At 37.9% G+C, this 21,425-nt stretch overlaps 1 protein-coding gene across 2 annotated transcripts; it reads right to left on the reverse strand.

Annotated features, from left to right (window-relative positions):
- Nucleotides 1-188: 188 nt before the first annotated feature.
- Nucleotides 189-18,093, reverse strand: LOC122838641 (cortexin-1-like). Of its 2 annotated transcripts, XM_044129417.1 has the most exons (3): nt 17,971-18,081; nt 14,016-14,138; nt 189-3,175 (listed from the first exon to the last, which is right to left on the reverse strand). In XM_044129417.1, exon 3 carries the CDS (start codon nt 2,250-2,252, stop codon nt 1,848-1,850), a length of 405 nt encoding a protein of 134 aa, XP_043985352.1. In that variant the 5' UTR covers nt 2,253-3,175; nt 14,016-14,138; nt 17,971-18,081; the 3' UTR covers nt 189-1,847. The 2 variants fall into 2 exon arrangements, 1 of the variants encoding a protein (XP_043985352.1); XR_006371931.1 differs by lacking the exon at nt 14,016-14,138 and having other exon boundaries at nt 17,971-18,093.
- Between the last annotated feature and the right edge of the window lie 3,332 nt (nt 18,094-21,425).

The raw sequence follows: 21,425 nt of genomic DNA on the forward strand, positions 1-21,425 counted from the left end.
ATTTAATAGAACATAACATGAAAAACTTGAAAAGACAATCTACATTTGTTACAAGCTGCATATCATTTAAGTTTAAATTTTGCTTTTTCTTTTAAATTCATATTTATTAAATACACTATGCATAAAAGTCTGGGACCACCACTGCTGGTAAACAGGAAAAAAAGAAAAAGAAGCACAAAGAACTTTAATGTGTTAAGTAGAATTTAGTTTTATTTAATTTCCCACACGGATTGTGAACTTCTTACTACCTCAGATCAGCACATATGAATTCTGCAAGAAAGTTCTTATCTCACCAATTTAACCCAGCGCTAAAAAAGAAAGCCAGCTGTCAGAAAACACACTCACAAAAAGCAAAGCTGTTGTTTGCCTCCTTTTAAAACAAGGCTGTCTGACGGCCTTGAAAGTTTCTGTCTAAAAGTTGGTATGTTGGGTTAGGAGGAAGAGACAAAAAGATAGAAAAAAGGAGACTCCAAAACTTGAGTCAAGATTAGAAAAATAATTTTTGTCCTAAATGATGCATTTTGCTTCGTTGCCAAAAACAGGAACATAACCCATCCACATAACATTCTGCATGCAGTAACAAACTAGTTTTTTGTGTGTGTTTTTTAATATGGCTTCTCAGTGTAGACAACACATTAAGCATAGACTGTCAGGGTTTTATGGAAACTATTTGCATGGATTTTTGAAAACATGTGAAGCCACACCAATGTTCAAAAGTTCAGAGTCAGCGAGTAAAATGAGCTCCTGGATTAGAAGTGGAAACTTAGACACTCTACCGGATCTAGTTAAAGGGGCATCTGCTTAAGAATAACTTTTTTCTGAGTCCATCCAACACCTGAGTTCTTTTTACTGTCTGCTTTAAGCACAGAGTGAATTAAAAAAGCAGCATGAGTAAAGTAATGTTTACAACCAAGAACCGCTGAGCTTAGATAAAAATAGTGATGCTGTGGTTGGATGGTGTCATTGACTGTTACAGTAGGTCAGGTTAAGGCAGTTGTTGTCTGTCTTTTAAAGGTCCGGTTTCTACAGTACTGTGGGGGAAAAAAAACCTCTACAGATTTGTTTTTGCTTCTTCACTGTCACAATAAAATATTTTTTTAATTTTTCATTTAATTTCTTGGTGAACTCATTTTCAAAGTCACCTCAGAATAGTGATTCCTCTCAGACCTGTTCAATCAAGAAATCACCAAATAATTCAACATGTAGTATGATAAAATATCGCTAAAACCATCTAATCTAAAGAAATTCAAGATCAGATCAGAGAGAGGTTTTCAAGTTTATCAATTTGAAAAAGGCTACAAGGCTTTTCCTAATGCTTGGGTATTTTACACTACAAGCTATTCATGCTTAAAAACTGTACAGTATGGCTGAATGAAAATAATTCTGCAACAAAGAATGGGCCAGAATAAATATACATCATTGCTCAATTAGATTTATTGCTGCCAAAGGTGGCAAAGCTAGTTAGTTTTAAGAGGTTTTTTTTTTTTCTAAACAAATTAAATCTTTTGTAAGTTTCTTCAAGTTATCTTGGTCTGATATTAAATGTTTTAAATTATGAAACAGATTTTAAAATGTGACAAGAAAACAAAAAGCAAAAACAGAATAAATCTGCAAGTGGGTACATACTTTTTCACAGCACTGCGAGGGTTTGCCTGTCAAGGTGAATCCTGTGTTGAACAACACTCGATGTAGATAAATAGTCCTGCAGCATTAATTTACACCAACAAAAGGTCTACCCATCTGCTAGTGCATTTACAACAATACAGCATGTATCATCATTTTTGAGGAAAGCTAAAAAAAAAAATAAATAAAAAAATCTGCATACAAACAAACATGTAATCTGTAGCCTACACCAGTGCATAATCAAACTGACCCCTCTCGACGCCCTCCTTGTGGTCAGTCCAGGATGATGCAGGCATGCGACTGTATGGGTCCAGCAGGATCCTGAAGCATCTGACAAGCAGGAAGACCAAGAAAAGCATGAGGAGGCCTACGAAGGCCAAGGCAGTGCGCTGCTCTGTGTCCACCGCAACCAGGGCGAAGGGAGGGCTGCTGCCGCCACTGGCTGGACTGCTGGGCAGTGAGGAGCTGGCTGGGGACATCAGCGACTCGTAGTCCAGGGTGGGTACATCGTTCATTCTCCACGGGGCCCGGAGACAGGGCTTACACACCGATTGGATGGTGGGTGTGTTGGGTTGAAGTGTGGAGAAGAAGGGGAAGGCGTTCATGAGAGGTGATGAAGAAGTCAGCATGCAACTTTTATATCTGACAGACAGGCGGGCTGATGTGATGTATTCGTCTAAGGTGTTGGTATTTTTGCTGCGTCACACATTTTTTTTCTGGTGGCCACTTGATGCTGTCAAAGCTAAGTAAGTCTAAGTGACATGACCTACAAAAGGTCTGACTTTAATCTGCTCTGACAACGCGTCAGATAGACGCACGTGTGCACTTCGCAATTAGCACAAGCTACGTTTCTGTGTCACTTATTTAAGGATGAGACTCTAAAAGTCTGATAATGATCAGCCACCTTCTTATTTGAGCATCCGTGCCTCAGGCAGTAATTATTCCTCCCTGCTTATCAGGTGTCTTTGACACTCTCAATCATAGCACACAGGGGGTGGCACCATCTTCCGCTAATGCAAACAAACACAAGCAAGCATCTCTATTTTCCGCCGAAGTCAGTGTTGTCCGAGAGAGACGATACAATGCAGGAGGACATCTAACACCTGACTTGGTTTGGCGGTTTCAGAGCTTGTCTGCATCCTGTTACAAACAGACTACCTCAGCAGCCAGAAGCAACTGTTTGCGTACGTGTGTGGCAGCTAATTAGAACTGGAGGTCACTTGATTAATGGCCCTGCATGTTAAACGGCTTCTCTGATGCCGCTTGCTAAATGCAAAGGTTCCTCTTCACCCAGCTAGCTGGAGCATAAAAAGTGGGTCAGTACAGTCATATATTGAATAAGTTTCTTTTGCCGTCTACCCCTCTGAATGGTTTCCTCAAAAAAAAAAAAAAAAAAGCCTTTCTTTTTAAGTTGAGAAGCAACAAGAAGCACAAAATATTTGGAGAAACAGAATCCGCTTAGATGCTTGTTCCAGGTGTCCTCAGCAGTTCTCAGCAGAGCGTTATCGGACTTATCAGATGTTCCAGGTGAAGCCGAGCCAGGTTTCTACACCTGAAAACAACAGAAGCTCCTGGTTACAATATGTGCAAAACCGCACAAATAAAACATTACAATTACACACTACTCTTAAAGCCAAATGTTGCGTTAACACCAATTTGAAAGAGGTTGCGTAGTTTTGACCAAGCATTGGGTCAAAACAAGCTTCCTATAGGTCTGAATTAGAGAAGACAATACAGTCTAAACACTGGACATTCATGAAAATCAAGGCTATTTAAACTCAGTCCTTGTCTTTATTTAGCACAGAGAAAATACAGTAATGTGAAAAAAAAATTACCTTTATAAATAATTTCAAAATCATATTTGGTGACACGTCCTACATGTTAAAGAACCAAACAAATTTATTAGAGGGAAAAAAAATGTACTTATGGCCAGCCTATTATTGAAATGCTTTATTGAAGAACCTTTCAAAGATTAAATTTTAGCATTCAGTCGTCTTACCTTTACTTGTGCCATAGTTACAGTAAATCTGATTAAACGGAAAAGTTTTGCTGTCGGAGCAGGATTTTTCTTACACTCCATCCTTCAGGCAAAGCCATAGTTACAGATTTTAAAGATCAGAATTACTCTTTTTTTATTACAGATAATGGAATATCTCTTCAACTCACTCCTTAATGTTGAGATATTAGTCACTTTAGCTAGCTTTTTTAATTGAAAAATAATCCTAGTATTCTTTGTGAACTCAAGGCTTGATCCCCCAGCCTGAGTTGTGTTCAGCCCAGCAGTTTTTAAAATGTACAGTTAGCCCAATGAAAATTCACAATTAAATCAGCTTCATACATATGTCTGACTGGATTTAATGAGATCCATAAGCAGAAGAAGATGAAGTCGTTCCTCCATTATTTCATCTTTTTGAGGGGTTATGGTGACTCTTTGCTATTTAAGTAAAAGTGACATTAACCGTCTGCATGGAGAGCACAGCATCAGCACTCCCCATAATGACACTCAATTAGGAAGCTGATTATGGTGTCATTACGGCCACATTAGTGGTAATGAAAGCATGGTTATAAACAAAGCTGCATTACCTCACTCTCATTTGTCATGGCATTGTTAAAGAGGAGCACTGGGTCCTTAACTGACCCTCTTTTTGTAAATTTGGCAACATTATGGATGGAAAGACAAAGTGTTGTGGAGGGCTATAAATAATGTATAATCACATCACCTGCAGCGGACCAGGTTTCGAATCATTGAAGGAATGTGATACACAAACCATTTACACCTGCTCACCGGTCCGAACAGAATGACTGAGCTATTTGTTCAGACAATTGTAATGCAACACGCTCTGTGTGTGTTTGGGGGGAGGTTATGCAAAATACATTTTATTACGTAAAAAGAACCTGAAAAAGGAAAGTGGAGGAGGATGGATGTTAAAAGATTGGCAGACAAGCTAAAGATGCACGAGGAGAAGCTCCTGTGGCGAATGGGCAGCACTTCAGAGGAAAGAGGAAAAGTTCACTGGCACAATCTGGACTGACTCTCCTCTGCGTGACCATGGCAAAATGCCTTCTCCACACACTCCCTGCCTCTGTGTCGTGTTCAGTTCAAAGGTTTCCTGTCTGCTACTTCATCAGCTGGAGTCTCCAGGGTCCGCTCTGCACCAGGCTGGCTGGCAGCAGGATGACACACCTGGGAGAACAGACTCACTGTGTGAATAAATGTGCACTTTTGCATTTGAGCAAAAAATAGATCTGCTGCGTTTTTTCAACCAGTTTCAGATTTACGCTGACTTTTAGCCCTGTGAGATAAATTCTTTATAATCGAAATGACAAAGAATTAAACTATGGCAAAGATACTGTCAGCAGTGCATGCAGAAGACTCACTGTTATTGAAAGAATAAACCTTGAACTCAGTTTTCAGATTTAGTGGCAATATTTCTGCATAGTGACAGTCAGAAATGTGCTGCATTTTTGTCATTTTTTCACCTGCCAAAGTTGAAACTTAAAAAAAAAAAATAGCCCTGCAGTCCTAGTATCAAATATGCATCATTACAAAAAAAACCATAACAAAATTCAATTTCTTATTCACTTCACAACCTCTTGCATTTGTGGACTGTTGGTAAAAGATGGTGTACATTTGTGCAGCACAAATTTGCAATACTATTGAAAACTGCGTTCAAAATATCCATTTTGAGTAACCCCCATTTGCAATCTCTCCAACATATTATCAAAATCCAGTAAGATTTTGACAATTGAAGTCAAAATCTTACCAAATATTACATTTAAGAAGCTCTTTGCAATTACAATATACTTAGCAAAACCATTGAAAAAAAGGAAGTATTAAGGTATAAATTCTGATAAGCTGTTTTTGTGCTCCAAGATACTGATGTTATATAAGATATATATATATTACAAACCTATTTTTATAAAAAGAAACCTGAAATTTCACAATTGCATTTTTTCTGCCTTGCAACAAGCCCACGCACAGTTAGTGACCCAGTAGTTCTGTCATGGCTGTGTGTCGGCATATGAAATTGGGTGGTGGAAGGAGGGCAGACATAGATTGCTCAGCTTATTTTCCTCCTCGTTAAGCCATATCCATACCATATCACTCTGTCAGTCCTAACACCCATGCAGCCACACATACATACATACACTCACGCACGCCCACCTTATTGCACATTAGTTTGCACCCATTACATCTCTCCTCCATGACACTTCCTCGGAGCACCAATGAGACCCTTGTAATGAAGAGCAGTGAAGCAGACACTTGTCAGTCTTCATTGAAAGGTCCTCAAATTGACATCTATTTCCCACATGCATACACTTGCAGGAGCAGGAGCAGGATGAGCACGGAGACTCAGCCTGCTCCAATAGCTCAGACGTTGGCTGCCCTTCATGGACAAAATTGTGTTTTGTTCCTAGAAGGTAAGATGCCTTTAACCATTACTCCTGTTTTGTTTGGCTCTTAGAGAAAGTACTCCTGGTTAAGTACTCCTTAACCAGGAGTATATATATATATATATATATCAGGTATATTATAACAGTATATAGTATTGCATTATACCTGATGCAATAGTAGTGTGAACTATTGCATCAGGTAGTCGATGTGCCCATCTTCTCTATTTAAATCTAATGATTACTGAAGGACAATATGGTAAACAGACTTTATAATCTGCACTTTTTTGGTTGAATGCAGTATTTATTTACACTTTGGTGTTTCTATTCAAATACATTTTTGTTAATGGAGCCTGAGAATCCATTTTATTTTTGTTTTTGGTTGTTTTGTTTATTTTATCAGTTCCTGTGTTGAGTGTTCTTTTGAAAATAAAGCATATCTATCTTTGGCAGGAAATCGCATGCTTTATTATGTCATTTCCATTAAATCAGTGTACAAAGGTCTTCAAACAATATTATCATCTATCGCATTAGTTTTTGAGACAATTAATCGCTCAGCAAAATTTGCTATCGTGACAGGCCTTACGACGATTGAACTGGAAAGTTATATGACCTGAATCTGAATGTTTAAATTAATTATGTAAAAATTAACTGGACTGGATTTACACATAAGCCTGTTTGTCTAATGCACGATTTAGGTGGCAATTATTGTGAATTGCTTCTAGTGAAATTAATCTTTGAGGCATTTTACTTTATTCCTCGAAGGTAAGATAAATATTAGTTACCTTGAAGGAACACCAAGTGCAAGAAGGAAAAGTGGAGAGCTATCATGACACGGTAAGCAAGGTGGAGGTGTTTGACTTGACTGTGAATGTGGCCTTTTCACTTAAATCCAGAAACAAAAATACTTAACTGAGAATCAAACAGATCTGACATGCATTATCTTGTTATTGGACATTAGTGAGATGATACTTTAAGCATGCAAACAGCCAGCCAAGCCAGTCTCCATGTTGCTCTGAGCAGATAGTCATGATCTGTTGTTATGTATTGACTGAGTAAAGCCACTTTCTAAAAGTAATTACACTTTAGCAACAAAGAGGCAGGGAGGAAAAGAACATCAGTGAAGAAGTGGAGAAAGAAAGAGACAGAGATGGTAAATGTTCGTCTCAGCTCCAGCCAGCAGGGAATTGAATTAACCCTTTCCAATTTGTTGTTTATAAAGATAAAGTGGACTTGGAGAAAAGGCTGAGGGGAGCTCCATGTGATCCACAAGCTCAGCTGGGTATCCCCATCACATCCACACAAAAGTAATCGAGCTCACAAGACAAATATGGAGCATTCAGAGGACATGGCAGAACAAGAACTGCAGAGACAAAGAGGGGAAACCCTAATAGAAACGTATAACATGTCATAAAGCTTATTGATGTTAGATGTGTTTTTCTCTCTTCTGGATACATGTGATTCATTTGTCACCTGGGGGAGTTGGTTCCTGCTGTTTTTCCAAATCTAATGAGGACAACAAGGACCAGGTCACCTTGAGCTCCACAAAACAACAAATGTTTTTTTTTTTTTTTTTTTTCATACATTAATCACTATTTTTTTTTTTCAAATAGTAATTACAGGGGAATTCAAAGAGATTTAAGAACCTATATTAAAACACTATGACTCTATTGTAGCTGATTCTGGTTTTACATTGTGTGCAGCTAAGTGTCTTACTTGATTACTCTGTTTGCTTTAAGTCGATGTAAATGACCTGTGTGTCATGTGTTCAGTCAATGAGCACATTTTCCCTATTGGGACAATAAAGTATTTATTCAATTCTATACCATGCCAGGTGTGTCTTGCAGCTGTGAAGACAGACTCTTAGATCATTCCTTGTTCCACTTGGCATGGATCCTGGTTCACCACCAACCCATTCCTCAGATGTTCCTGGTCATAATTAGGACGTCAGACAGTCGGCAGCTACTGTATGGGTGATAAAGTCTGGCAGCTAAATGTCCTGCATATTTCACATTCAGCCAGCCAGTCGGCTCTGACTGTGCATGCAACATTGAACAAAAAAAGTGTGTTTGTGTATGAGACATTCACTGAGCATGCATGCAAATGAGTAGCGGTGCTGCAGGAAGAAAGCAGTCCACAGTACCAACCTCTGAAAACAAAACAAAGTCCAGCAAGTTACCAGCCATGCAATATGTGTCTGTTTTACATAACAACTGCTACTTTTCTACACCTAACACTTTTCTTTGGTGGCTATTTGCTTCAGTTGAGTAAAATAAAATCTTGGACTGTGCCAAAGCCAAGCTATTTTAATATCACTGAATAATTTTAAAGTTAGGTCATAGAGGATCTCTGTAAGAAGTTTTTTAAAAAGAAGCCGCAGTTCTTACTGAGTGTGGGATAATGTCTAAAAGGATACTGATGGTATAAATCTTGTGACAGACTAAAACTGACAGCTTCAAGCAGCTATAATTCTGACAATTTAATCCATAACATTCAGCTGAAACACAGAATGCTTTTAAATCTCGACTAAAAACCCACCTGTTTGGAGTTGTATTCGAAATGTAATCAATTACAAATTTACTGATGGCATTTGGCTTAATGTAATGTTTTGATTGTTGATTCTACGTTGCATGACTTTGTGTTTTTGTTGTGATGTAAAGCACTTTGAAATGCCTTTCTGCTGAAATATACTATACAAATAAGATTTTATTTATTTATTTATTTATTTCTCTTAAGTATATTTTGATGAAATGAATTCATGAAATATGAATACTATGTACACAATCCAGTTTTTGGACTGAAATGGATCTTTCCCAAAGCTGATGATTTCATTATTCTTCAAAATGGTCAACCAGAGAGCAGTGAGACCACGAGTATCCCTGGACCTTTTCTAGCAAATGTTGCAGAGACTTTCAGTCACACTGCAGCTGCCACACCAAGACGTGATGCAGCTTGTCAGGATGCCCACAGGTGCCCCTTCGTAACGCTGGTGAGGAGGAGTGAGAGCGCTGCTTTTAGTCGCTTCACTTGAGCAGCTCTGTTGTCACGCTTTGAAAAACAAAAGCAAAAAAACTATTTGGGTCTTAATTTTCAAGCTTCTAAAACTGCTTTATCTTTTCGCTTCCATAATGATTCCTTTGAGCAGCCATAAATCTGATGATTTGATCATGCTTTAATTTTTCATCTCATAATTGTCACTAACAATCTATGATCAAGAATCAGGTTGTACATATATGACTGAAAAAGATATTGCCCTATTCATTAAAAATAAATTATATGCATTTCCTTAATAGTTTATCTTTACTGCTGGAATTTTGTTTGATGCGCTCAAACGTTTGCATTCCCTGTTGAGGTGGATAAATGGAGCAGAGTACAGATGAAACAGCAAAGGGAAGGAAAAAAAACAAGTCCCTTGAGATTTTCAACAGCACCAATGCAGCTGAGTAATTCCATCTTTGGGGCGCCTACAATCTATCATTTTAACAGGTGAACCCAGATGAATATCTTTTGTCTTTATCAGCATATTTAGAGATTTACTTGAATGCCCCTCAGCACCAACTGGGAGAGAACTCAGCATTTCAGATAAAGACGATTTTTGGACAAAACGGCTTTATATTTTACCTGAACACAAAGAAGATTGTTTTGTGATTGAAATACTCCCATCATAAGATCACCAGCTGTGTGCTAAATAGCACATTTCCTCAAAAGACACATAGATAGATAGATAGATAGATAGATAGATAGATAGATAGATAGATAGATAGATAGATAGATAGATAGATAGATAGATAGATAGATAGATAGATAGATAGATAGATAGATAGATAGATAGATAGATAGATAGATAGATAGATAGATAGATAGATAGATAGATAGATAGATAGATAGATAGATAGATAGATAGATAGATAGATAGATAGATAGATAGATAGATAGATAGATAGATAGATAGATAGATAGATAGATAGATAGATAGATAGATAGATATTTTTCTATCCATCCAATTGATGAATTTCATCTAACACTGAGCTAATTCTCAAGAATGGAGGGCAAATTAATTTAAAATTGGTTTGCCATTTTCTACAATTTTAGACCATAGGCAGCACATTAGTTGTGCACTTGACTGTTCCAAAGTGTTAAGGGATGGAAAGTTGTAGAGATCATACTTAATACTTACCAATCAAATAGCTTTAGTTTAAATTACTAGTGATAAAAGCAAACTTACATGATTTTCAGAGGCCTCTGCAGCTGAGGCCACTTTCTCTAAGATGCCATTAAAATGCTTTTAATCTGTAGACAGAGTTTCAAAAACAAGATTATGCTATTATGAAACTAACCTTATCACAGTAACTAGTCTATCCCTTGTGGGAGAAAACATGTAAATGGCAGTAAAAAAGAGAGAGGAAGTCCATTATGCCAATAAGGCTCAATTGTCCTTTCCCCAGGATATTGTACAAATCTATTTGGCAAAAATGAGCACTCTGATGAAAGAAATACTTTATGCTTGCAAGGAAAGAAGACACAAAAAAGGACGAGAACCTAAAAAGGTCTTCATGTGCAGGAAAAAAAATAATATTTAATATAGCTAAGTTGGCATTTCTAATTTTGAAAAGATGTTGCAGTGGCTGACGGTGGGATCTATTTAAGACGACCAACAAAAATATCCAAAAAGCCAGGCCGATAAATCCATAAACACTTAATTGAAACAAATTGTGGTTAAAGGACAAAATTTCTGCACATCCTCTAGTTTCAGGCTTTTTTCTTTTTTTTTTCCCCCATCAGGGGGTCCTTTTTTGTGGGCTCTAGTGTCCCTTTTATCATAGTAGGCTGACAGGAAGGGGGAAGGAGAGGGGGGAAGACATGCGGCAAATGTCGTCGGGTCTGGGAATCGAGCCCGCGACGGCAGCGTCGAGGACTGAAGGCTTCCAAGCGTGGGGTGCGCTAACCTCTACGCCACCAGAGCACGCCCCAGTTTCAGGCTTTTTGAGAGGTATGTTTGGCATCCATGTGGTTTCCCACCTGTCCAACAGATAAATGTCAAGAAAAATATTCATAATAGGAAAAATGAAAAATTTATAAAACTAACTGAACCCACAGACTACAAACATGATATTAGTCTGTTCAACTATTATGCTGCAAGCATTAAACTCAAAGACTCTGAAAGACATTTGTCACCTGCAGGATTCTACCTTGAAGACTGAACCCACCTTTATGTCCCGTTCAAGATCACCACTTTAATCAGCTCTAAAAATCCTTCTGTCCCACCAGTCAGAGTGAATAAATGTCAAGCCAATCATATCCGCCCTATGTTTAATTCACAAATCATATACATGAAATATTCACACCAGGATGAAGATGAATGGAGACTGGTTCACAAATGTTCGCAGGTCAGCAGTGAGTGGGCAAAATCTATTTGTGGACAGAAGATGAGATCAAGAGCAAACACCTGAGAAAATCGATCTAATGCATCAGTCAGAGTTTTGTGGTCGATCTCTAACATCTGTTTTTTGTAACGTTTTTACCAACCTATACGTATGCGACACATAGAGTTCCCAAAGGCAGTCAACATATAAATAAAACCATACATAATAAATAAAGCAAGTTACATGACAGACAAAGATTGAAGTTTGAGTCATTTTGCTGTAAAATACTAAGTCTTTCTTTTGTGTATTGAAGTTCTTGCTCTCAATTTCTCTATTGGAGCCTGAATGAACTGCAGACATTGTTGACATACCATGGGAAGTAAATTTTTTTATAGAATTTTTATTTACATTTCTGTGTTGCCGTCTATTTCACTTTACACTCTGTACTGACACTGAAAATAGCAAACCTTGAATGTTATTTCTTTGGTGGCAACAGCATCAACACTGAAGAGTGTTGTTGGCACAACCTGCGATTCTGGCTGTTTTATAAAGCAAAATAGACGATGCAAAGAGAGAGTAATTCCATTTATGCATGTATTATTATATAGAATTTAATAAATATGAAAAAACGCTTTATCTCCAATTGTGCTCCTGTCTTGCAAAGCAGAAGGATTTTGCAAGGTAGAGTCATTGCAAAGTATTTGCCTTGGAAGAGATGCTTGTACAAAGCACACGATCCTTGCACAACTATAGCATGTTAATAGAAATTATAATAAATAATTGTTTTGAATCAATTTCAAACTGAATAATAGCTCCAAAAATTGTAATAAACTCAAATTAAATAGTGAAATAACAAAAAATTTTGATTGTTGTCGCTCTTTTAACAACTTGTCAGTATCTTCACAGGGATTTTTATTTTTTTTTTGCTTTTGATCTCGTGTTTTTACACCAACACATCCAACCAGACCACATCTGTCTCTGGAACGCAGAGCCAGTCTCACTCCTGAATAATATAATTGTGCATTCCTATGGTGTTTGCACTCTCATATAATTGTTTGAATAGATAAACGTGGCACCTTCAGGCATCCGGACTGGTGGAGGTAGACAATTTCTTCTTGATTGCTTTTGATGTCAAACAAGGAAGTCGTTTGTTTGAGATTTTGCAACATCTATATAACTACAGCCTGAAACCCAAATGTTCCGAATTAACCCAAAGCTTACAAAAGATGACGGTCATCTTCATTTTTTATTAATTATTTAGCCCCGAATCTAATCCAAGTCTATGTAAACTTCTGAATTTTAACAAATAACACACATTCCTCATTCCTTATTGTTGCATTTAGCAAACGTAAAGAAAGTTGGAACTTTTAAATGAACTCAAACACTAAACATCTAGTCGGATTTAATGCAATTTTAGCCACATTACCAAGTGAAACCAAGCTGAAAGATAAGGAAGACAGGACTGATGAAATAATAAATAGCAAGATATGGTGAAAAGTTACAGAGTTATAGCAGGAGACATTACAGGAAGATTGGTAGCTTGCAGAATGTTAAGAACCCATGATTCATGCCTGCAGTCAGTTAGACCTGAACTCTGTAGCTACTTGGTGAGAACGAAGGGTCAGAAAGGATAGATCAAGTGAACGTGAATGTAAGAAGATGGAAAAAGTACTCAGGGAGGTGAAACCACAAAAAAGACACCATGAAGAAATAAAGAGTGTATGTGTGTGTATGTGAAGGCCAACGTGGAGATGACAGAAGTACTTTCCTTCCATCAGGCAGACGTTCTGTCAAGTCCACCGAGACAGAACGGAGCCAACCAACCCGCCCGCTACGAAGGCCATATATATTACATGCTCTGCCCACACAACACTTGCTCAAAACCAAGGTGGAAGAGAGCCCAGAGTCAGCATTAAAAAGTCAAAAACTTTCCTCCAGCCAGCAAACAAAGCGAGCTGAAATGTCAGTGCAGCCTTAAGCCAGGAAGTGAAACAATGCCTTTCAGTCAGCGAGGCAAAAAAAAAAAAAACCCCGCCACACCCAGGAGTGACAGAATAGAGTGTTAGGGCCCAATGTCTGAAAAATACAGTCGACAAACTATAAATACCAAAAAAGTGAAAGCACTGACTCAAGCACAGAATGTGAATTAATTTTGCTGACTGCTCCATTCCCAAGAGGCTAAAGAATCTACCAGTTAGAGACCTGACCATGCATTAAACACAGATGAAAATTTATGCCCTAAACTCAAACACGTCACCTTGTGGAAGTAAAGGTTGCCTGTTCAGTATGTTTGATTACCAGACATCCCTCTGGGTAAAGTAGGCGTTTCTACAGCTCACGTCTGACCAAACTAAATCCATCTAAGGCAGAAGAAAGGATGTATTTTCTGTTTTCTTCCCTCCCCATTCCTTCAGCAGATTTATTTCCAGTAATCCAACTGGAATCAGCACATTTTCCCCCGTTAGCATTTCTAAAAAAGTTAATAGACATGTTTGATAGGTTGCTGTGGTGTCTCTGCCTTCGAAGCCGAGAAGGGACAATAAATCTCAGGCCCTGAGTCACTAACCAAAGCCTGATAGATGAACGGTTGATAAATATTTGATGGCTGATCTTAAACAAGAAATCAAAACCACTTACTGGACCAAGTTGTCAGGGTTGAAAGCCCTCAACGACTTTCTTACATCCCTCTGTACTGACATGAAGTCATATTGGCAGGAGCCGTCCTCCCCTTCCTCCCTGGTGGATTTGCAGGAGGTGGCTCTTCAGGACACCAACAAGAATGTTTATTACTTGTGTGCTACCTAATAAAATTCTCTAAACTGTACTAAACTAAATGTAACACTGCTAATAACTCAGGGATAAAAACACAGGCGATGCTGTCAACTGCATAAAGAGTCATTTGAGCGTCAGTGTGACATTCGAATTAAACGTGTCAGAGTGATGCAGCAAAGACACATTAGTGGCTTCACCTCCTCACTTGACTGCTTTTAAATGACAGCTGAACAATGAAATAAAACATCCACCTTGGCGAGTAGCAGAGAGTAAATGATATCCGATATCTGAGCTAATAACGGAGACTGGCGGTGACATAGAGAGATAGCTATGTGGCAGAGAACCTGATTCTCTAATGTGCTCCTTGTAATAGTCTGTCTGCTGACAGGGAAGGGAGGTCAGGAGCTCTATTTTTTCTTCTTTGTCTCCATCTCTCCTCTCATTACAGAACATTACATAATGACTGACAGCATCAAGCCAATCAGCATTAACCCTAACCCTTTCATTTATTAAATGTAAACCGGCAGGCTAGTAGGTGGTAACATTCTTAAACCTTTAGACATAAATGTTTCCCCATTTCCAGTTCCTTTGATTGTGTTTGTAAATGTCAAATCTGAGCTAAATGTCAAGTTTGAGCAGGTTTGTCTCCAAGTGGCCATAATTATAAAATTAAAGATCCATAGTCTAGCATGAATAAAAACCATTACACTTCAAGTTTGAGTTTTTATTTTCTAATGAAGCTTCTAAATTAGGTTGTGCAAGCATTTTGTCCTTAAACCAAGTGACATTTACCAAGCATTTCTCCTCTCATATCTAACAGCTGATGCATCGTTTAGAGTAAACTTTTCTTATTCAGGTCCAGAGTGTTCATAAATGTAAGCAGCTTGAATCTTGACAACAAGCATACCATATTTGCACTATTCCAGTTAAAGTTCCACTCAGAGATATACAGCTTTAAGTGCAGTCAGAAGAAAAGCTGAAAAGAAAGCACAAAGTCACAACAATCTGGTGGATGTATGCAAAGAGTCCCAGCAGACCAAACGGGAAAGAACATGATGAAATTTATGTCGAGCAGCCTTTGCTGTCGAGTGGGCGGGAAAGTGTAGTGAGAAAATTTTCATTAATATGACTCTGCAAGCACAGAGGCTATTCTTACCAAAACAACCAGACAATACCGTAGCATGAAAACACTCAATTATTCAGTCTTATTTACAGAGGACTATTAAGACACAAAATATAAGATAAAGAACAAAAATTAAGAAAAAAAAAAACAATAAAAACAAAATCTAATAGAAATGAAATAATTAAATAAACAAGGCTTTGCAGGTAGGGTTGAAGGACTGAGGAAACTAAAAGGGAAATAAAAGTACAAATTCAGTCAATGCAGGGTAAAATTCATCCATCCAGAATTTAGAGAGACCAATTAACCTGACTGTCATCTTTTTGGACTGTGGGAGGAAGCCGGAGAACCCGGTGAGAACCCATGCATGCACAGGGAGAACATGCAAACAGAAAGACCCCGGGCCGGGAATCAAACCCAGAACCTTCTTGCTGCAAGGCAACTGCTCTACCAACTGCGCCACTGTGCAGCCTGATTCGGTAAAATTCAATAGTACTAAATTATCAAAGAAGGGCAACTAAAAGCCAGGCAAAAAAAGATATCCTTTTTGGAAACCATAAACAGTCTCCACTGCCTTCAGGTTTGTACAAATTTGAGAGCTGTAATCAGAAAATACCTCCTCACCACAGGTTTTTGTTCATTTTCCAGGTTACCTGATGGATTTGAAATAATTTATACAATCAAAGCAACTCTGACAAATATTGTCAATGGTTAAATACCATGAATGGACTAAAAAACAAACATCATTAAAATAAATTCTAAAATACAAATGTAGCAAATGCAGAGACTCTGAGAATCACATACATGTGCATCGGCTTTGCACATCACCACGTAGTAATGTGCAATTTTTGAAAACGTGTCCAAACCAGTTGGATGTAGTCTGGCTCAGCTTCAAAATAAATGCTGGTGAGTTCACCTTTACTCCATTCTGTATTTTTGCAGATATGGTAATTTCATGTACAACGTTTTGACTCCAGTAAATGTTACCAAAAAGACAGACTTCACTGAGTGGAATATTAGATTTAATCCAGGGTCCTTAGAGCTCTTTGGCCCAATCAGGGATCAGGACATAAATAAAGGAGAGAAGAAAACGCAAGACTCATTTACGTTATTTGTGAGGTTTTAGCTCTCTTAATGACAGTTTCTATTAATAAAAATTTCACAACAATACAAAAATAAAACTTAGAATGAATGAATAAATGGAACTGCAATGGTAAGAAAGGGGAAGTAGAGATTGCCAAAGGGCTGAAGGAGCCAATGTGTGGAGATTAAAGAGATGAAAATGTAACAGAATCAGTAGCAAAAACTTTACCATAAAAAGCAAAGCTGATATGGGTTCAAAAAAGGTTTTCTTTATTTCCTGGTGGTAGAAAAAAATCCTAGAAGCTACAGCCAAAATCTGGTCTGGATTTTGTAGTTTCAACAAGTTGCATTTTAGGCTTGTTTCAAAATCTGGCATGGTTTACTGTTGTCTACGTGCTCAACCTCTTCACTGAGTTTTCATAAATTGAGTCCTTATTAAAAAATGTGAAACAAACAGCAATACAAATATCTGAGTGCTTTATCTCAGTGGAAGAATGACACAATATGGGCTGTCCTGCAAAAAAAAAAAGTTATCTCTAGTACCATTAAGCTAAAAGAACCCAGCTTTACAGCAGATACTGGATGACAAAACTTAATTGGTCGCCCTGCATAACACACAAATCAATTTGCATTTCTTACTGAAATGAGACAACAAAAAATTACTGAAATCAAGAAAGCTTTTTTCTGGGCTCCACAATGTCTGGGACTGGTTTCAGAATGGTTTGTACATTGCCATCCTTATTAAACAGAAACTAAATCAAAATAAGAAACTGGTGTTTATGATGAACTAAGTAATGGTTCAGCAACTAAGCCCTGAAAAAGCTTATCAAATATGAAAAACATTACAAAGAAAATCTTAATGCTAGCTGACAGTTTTACATTAAATCAACTTCTCTTCCTAACAGGTCCCATATAGACTACAGAGAACCTGTTCTTCCTGACTGGTCCACTGTGGTCCACAGGGGAGGTCAGGAAGGATAATATTCACCTGATATCACAGCAGGACAACGGGATCCATATTTCCTGAAGGTGACTTGCGCAAGATTGAGACTGGAAGGACATCTAACCACAATCCACGTAATTCCAGTGTACACAGACCCAGTTGCTTTATGTAAGTAACTGGTTTTATTTTGATTGAGTAGTTTGATGTAAATTTAGGAAATCATGAATACATAAAGGTTAATTAAGAAAACAGTAGACTACAAGTCTGATATTAAATGTTAGAGAGGAAAATAGGCTAAAATGTAAAATTTAATTTAAACACCAGTGTGTAAAATTATTCCGTCATTTTACGTTTTTGCTTAATCTGTATAGTGATTTTGAGTTTTCCTTTGCAGCTCTTGATTTTTTTAAATCCCTTATTTTTATCCCCAAAGGAACTTCTTTATATGCTTCATCTGAAGAATCACCTCACAGGACTGTGCTTTAATTTCCACAGTTTGATGCAAATTAGCTGATTCATGGAAACAACACCCGAACTTTAAAACTCTGCAGCACCGCATTTTAAATGAACAAGAAGAGGCAGTTTCGCCCTTAGCACATATTTTGCCTTAATTTTGCAAACTCTTTACGTATTTTAAAGCCGGTTTTATAAGTTTCAGGTTTATATTTACCAACCTGGTTCCGGAGTCCAGCAGGGATGAGTTTCCGCTCTGTCCGGACCGCTTTGGCATCAAACTTTAAAATCTGCTCCTCCTGCTCAGTCGCTGCTGCTGTGCGCCGCTTTTTACTCCGAGAGACAACACTGATGGCAGGCGGAGAGTCTTTAAAGCTCCCCGCCCACCGCTGCTGACCGCACAGCCAATCACAAAGGCAGACCCTCCTCAATATGTGTCCTCATAGTCATAGTAATACTAATATGATTGAGTATTATCTTTGCAGCCTGAGGTCAGTTAGTCCAGCTTTTAAATCGTGAAGCTTTTGTATTGAAAGTGACCCTTAAATGATTTTTCAGCATGATTTTCTGTCTTTACAAGAAGCTTTTTTTTCTACTGCTTATTTACCTTAATTTAAAAAATGCTACATTTTAAACAGTGAGTCAAACTTCTTTGAGAACTCAGTGGTTCTCAAAGGTGGGGGTGAGGCCTCACTTTGGGTCAACAAATAACAAATATGAGATCCTGAGAGAATTCCCAATAATGTTCCCAGTTAAACATTATTCAATCAAACATTTTTCATCCATCAACACTGCATAGTGGAGCAGTTATTACATTACAGCAAGAGGGGCCAGGGTTTGAACCCCAGATCCCATTTTCTCCACGTTATGGGATTTGACCAAATTAAAACATCAGTGGCATTAAAAAGCTACAATAGCCCCATTTGTGTCATCATTGTATTTGCTTGGGTTATTGCCACTGATTGTCTCTTCCATAAAAAGGGTACTGATATGCTGTGGGCATGCTTTTTTTAGTAAGAACTGGAAAGCTGGTGAAATTTGGAGATATGTCGCCAGCTTTGTGTTTTCGCATTCACTTATTGGGATGATTAATTCTCAAACTTCTGTTCTTTGACGACGATGAAACTTTAACTGGCTATAGTCATAATGCTTTGAACGTTTCTGAAGTATATTTGAACAGTATTAGTCAAGTTCGGCTTGGCAACGAAGGAGCTGGCTGAATTTAGAGTTGATTTTAAGTGGGAAATTTGTAAAAATCATCCAGTGGCTTATATGTATAAACACTGCAAGCGTGTTTCATAAAATCAAGAGTCATAAAATAGAGTTAGCATCCTCTCATCTCATTAACATCTGTAGCACAGTTCAGCTTTGTGCCTGAAACTCTTCACCCTCCTTTTCACAGCAGGTTCAATCCGACCAGCCAGCTCAGGTATCCTCCTACCGTTATAGTTTGAGTTTTCCCGTAAAGGAAAGAACGGCTGGCATCTGTGCAATCTGTGCCATCTGTGCCGTCCTCTTCAGCACCTCCACCCTGCTGCCAATCACCTCCCGCCATTCTCCTCAGCAGAGTGGGTCAGGCTTTATGTGTCTCTCCAGCTGGGAAAAGTACTCATGATATAGATATCTAGTTTAAGAAATAATTTTTCAAAATATTTTTCCCCCAGCATGTAGGAGATTAATTGATGTTTTTTTTTTTTTTTTTTTTTTTTACGTATTTACATTATTACTGAGTAAAATCTGAATTTGCTGAATCATTTCTAAAACTTTTACATATATTCTAGTAAGAAACATTTTTTAACCCGCCGCTCAGGAAGGACATGCTAGTGAAAAATGTCAGCCACTGGCACCTGGTTCAGCTCATGATGGCGAAAATGTGTGGGCCAAACTGGAGGAGTGTTCAAACCATCAACAACTCAGCTGGTCTATTATCTCTGTTTTGAAATAAAAATACATTTCTCTTGGAACAAAATGGCAGCTTTACGTCAGGGGCTCAAAAAATGTCAGTGAGTTTGTGAAAGAGTCCGCCTTTTCATACCCAGTGGAGTGGCTGTGTGGGCGAGAGCAAGTGCATTACGGATGTTGAGAGAGCCATTTTCCCAGGTGAGTTTGTCCAAATGTGTCAATAGTGAGTAGGAGGTTTGGACTGACAGGACGAATACAGGCTGACAGCAGTCTCCTGCCGGAAGACTGAGCAGATGTTAGTCTGTCGTTCCTTAACATTCCCCTGTATGCATATTACAATGTGTTTTTTGTATTTCTATCTGCATATGTGATCGTGAATCTCTGTGTGTATGTGGGTGGAGGAGTAGGTGGCCATGGCCAATCAATAACCCTGATAATTAGATCTGAGGAGTGTCGTTATAGGGGCCCCTCAGGCGAGCGACGTCTCGTCTTTCGTAAAGAGCACTGTTGCCTCCTTTCCTCTGAGCTAGCATGCACCTCATTAACCTTTAGGACAAACACAAATCCAACTGGATGCCAGAAACATTTCTTGAAGATGTTCTTGTGTACAAAAGATACATTTTTATTTACCGCTACCATTTACATTATTCACTACATTGATTTGAGTTGAATATGTGAGCATTATGAGAAATAAAATTAACAATTTCAATAAAAAAATGAATAAACATCCAAATAAAAATAATTTTATATTTATATTTACATTTTACAAAATATACCATCATTAACCCCAAAATAAGAAGGCTTACACCTTTTCTTTAAATTGTAAGTTTTTTAAATAAACTTTTCATTTTGCTTCTCATTTTTACCAAAATGGAAATATTTGTATTTTAGATTACTTCCCACTTCATGTGTAGTAAAATTACACCACATTCGGAAGTTACATTTTACTTCTCTAAACACAAAGGGAACTATTGGAGACACTTAAAAAATGTAATTCTTAACTTCAAGAAGTATTTCTCATTCTATTAGTTACACAGTGTCTGTATATTTTAAAGAACAAAATTATTAAATAAATGATTTGGTAACAAACTTTGGGATTTTTCTTTCCTGAAGCTCAACTATCGTGTCTATGAACACAAATGATGAGTAATTTTTAGGAAGACTTTATGAAAGTTGTGCATTTGCATGGCACTGCCAATAATCAGGGGCAAATACTTTTCAACAAAAGGCTGGTTTGGTTAATCAGTTTGAAAACTGCATTTTGAATTTCCTCATATCATTATTCAATGATGCAAAAATCTGAACTATATAGGTGTGACAAAAACAGCAGAAATCTACAAGGGGACAAATCTTGTCTCACTGCATTTTGCACTGGATGTTGGACAATTTAATACCGTAGTTAAAAATGTCCTCCTCCTGCTCCTCAAGGCCTAATGTCCCTCATGGCAGTAATCCCTCCTGTGCTGCACAGCAGCACAAGGATCATCACAATAATTTACTGGAATAAAAAGAAAAGTGAACATGGTCTCTCAAAGTCATTAAAACTGCAGGGAATCAAAGCTGCTTTGTAGCTGTTTGACCTCCAGAGTGCCCTGAGACCCTGTGGGCTGCGCTACGCTGCGTGTGCATGTCTGGTTTTACAATATGGATGTTGGCTATATACTGCAAATGCTATTAACGGAAAATGCAGCTTTGCTTTGAAATTTAGCTAAAATAGGGGTTTACCCACTTTTTGCTTGAACATAATTTTATGAATATAAACTAAAATCAGAAA

This window comes from Gambusia affinis, linkage group LG10 (assembly GCF_019740435.1).
Source record: "Gambusia affinis linkage group LG10, SWU_Gaff_1.0, whole genome shotgun sequence".
Taxonomy (NCBI): Eukaryota; Metazoa; Chordata; class Actinopteri; order Cyprinodontiformes; family Poeciliidae; genus Gambusia; species Gambusia affinis.

What these genes read in the sequence shown, in the direction of transcription:
- LOC122838641 (XM_044129417.1), bottom strand. Translation starts at nt 2,252, where the DNA reads ATGCTGACTTCTTCATCACCTCTCATGAACGCCTTCCCCTTCTTCTCC.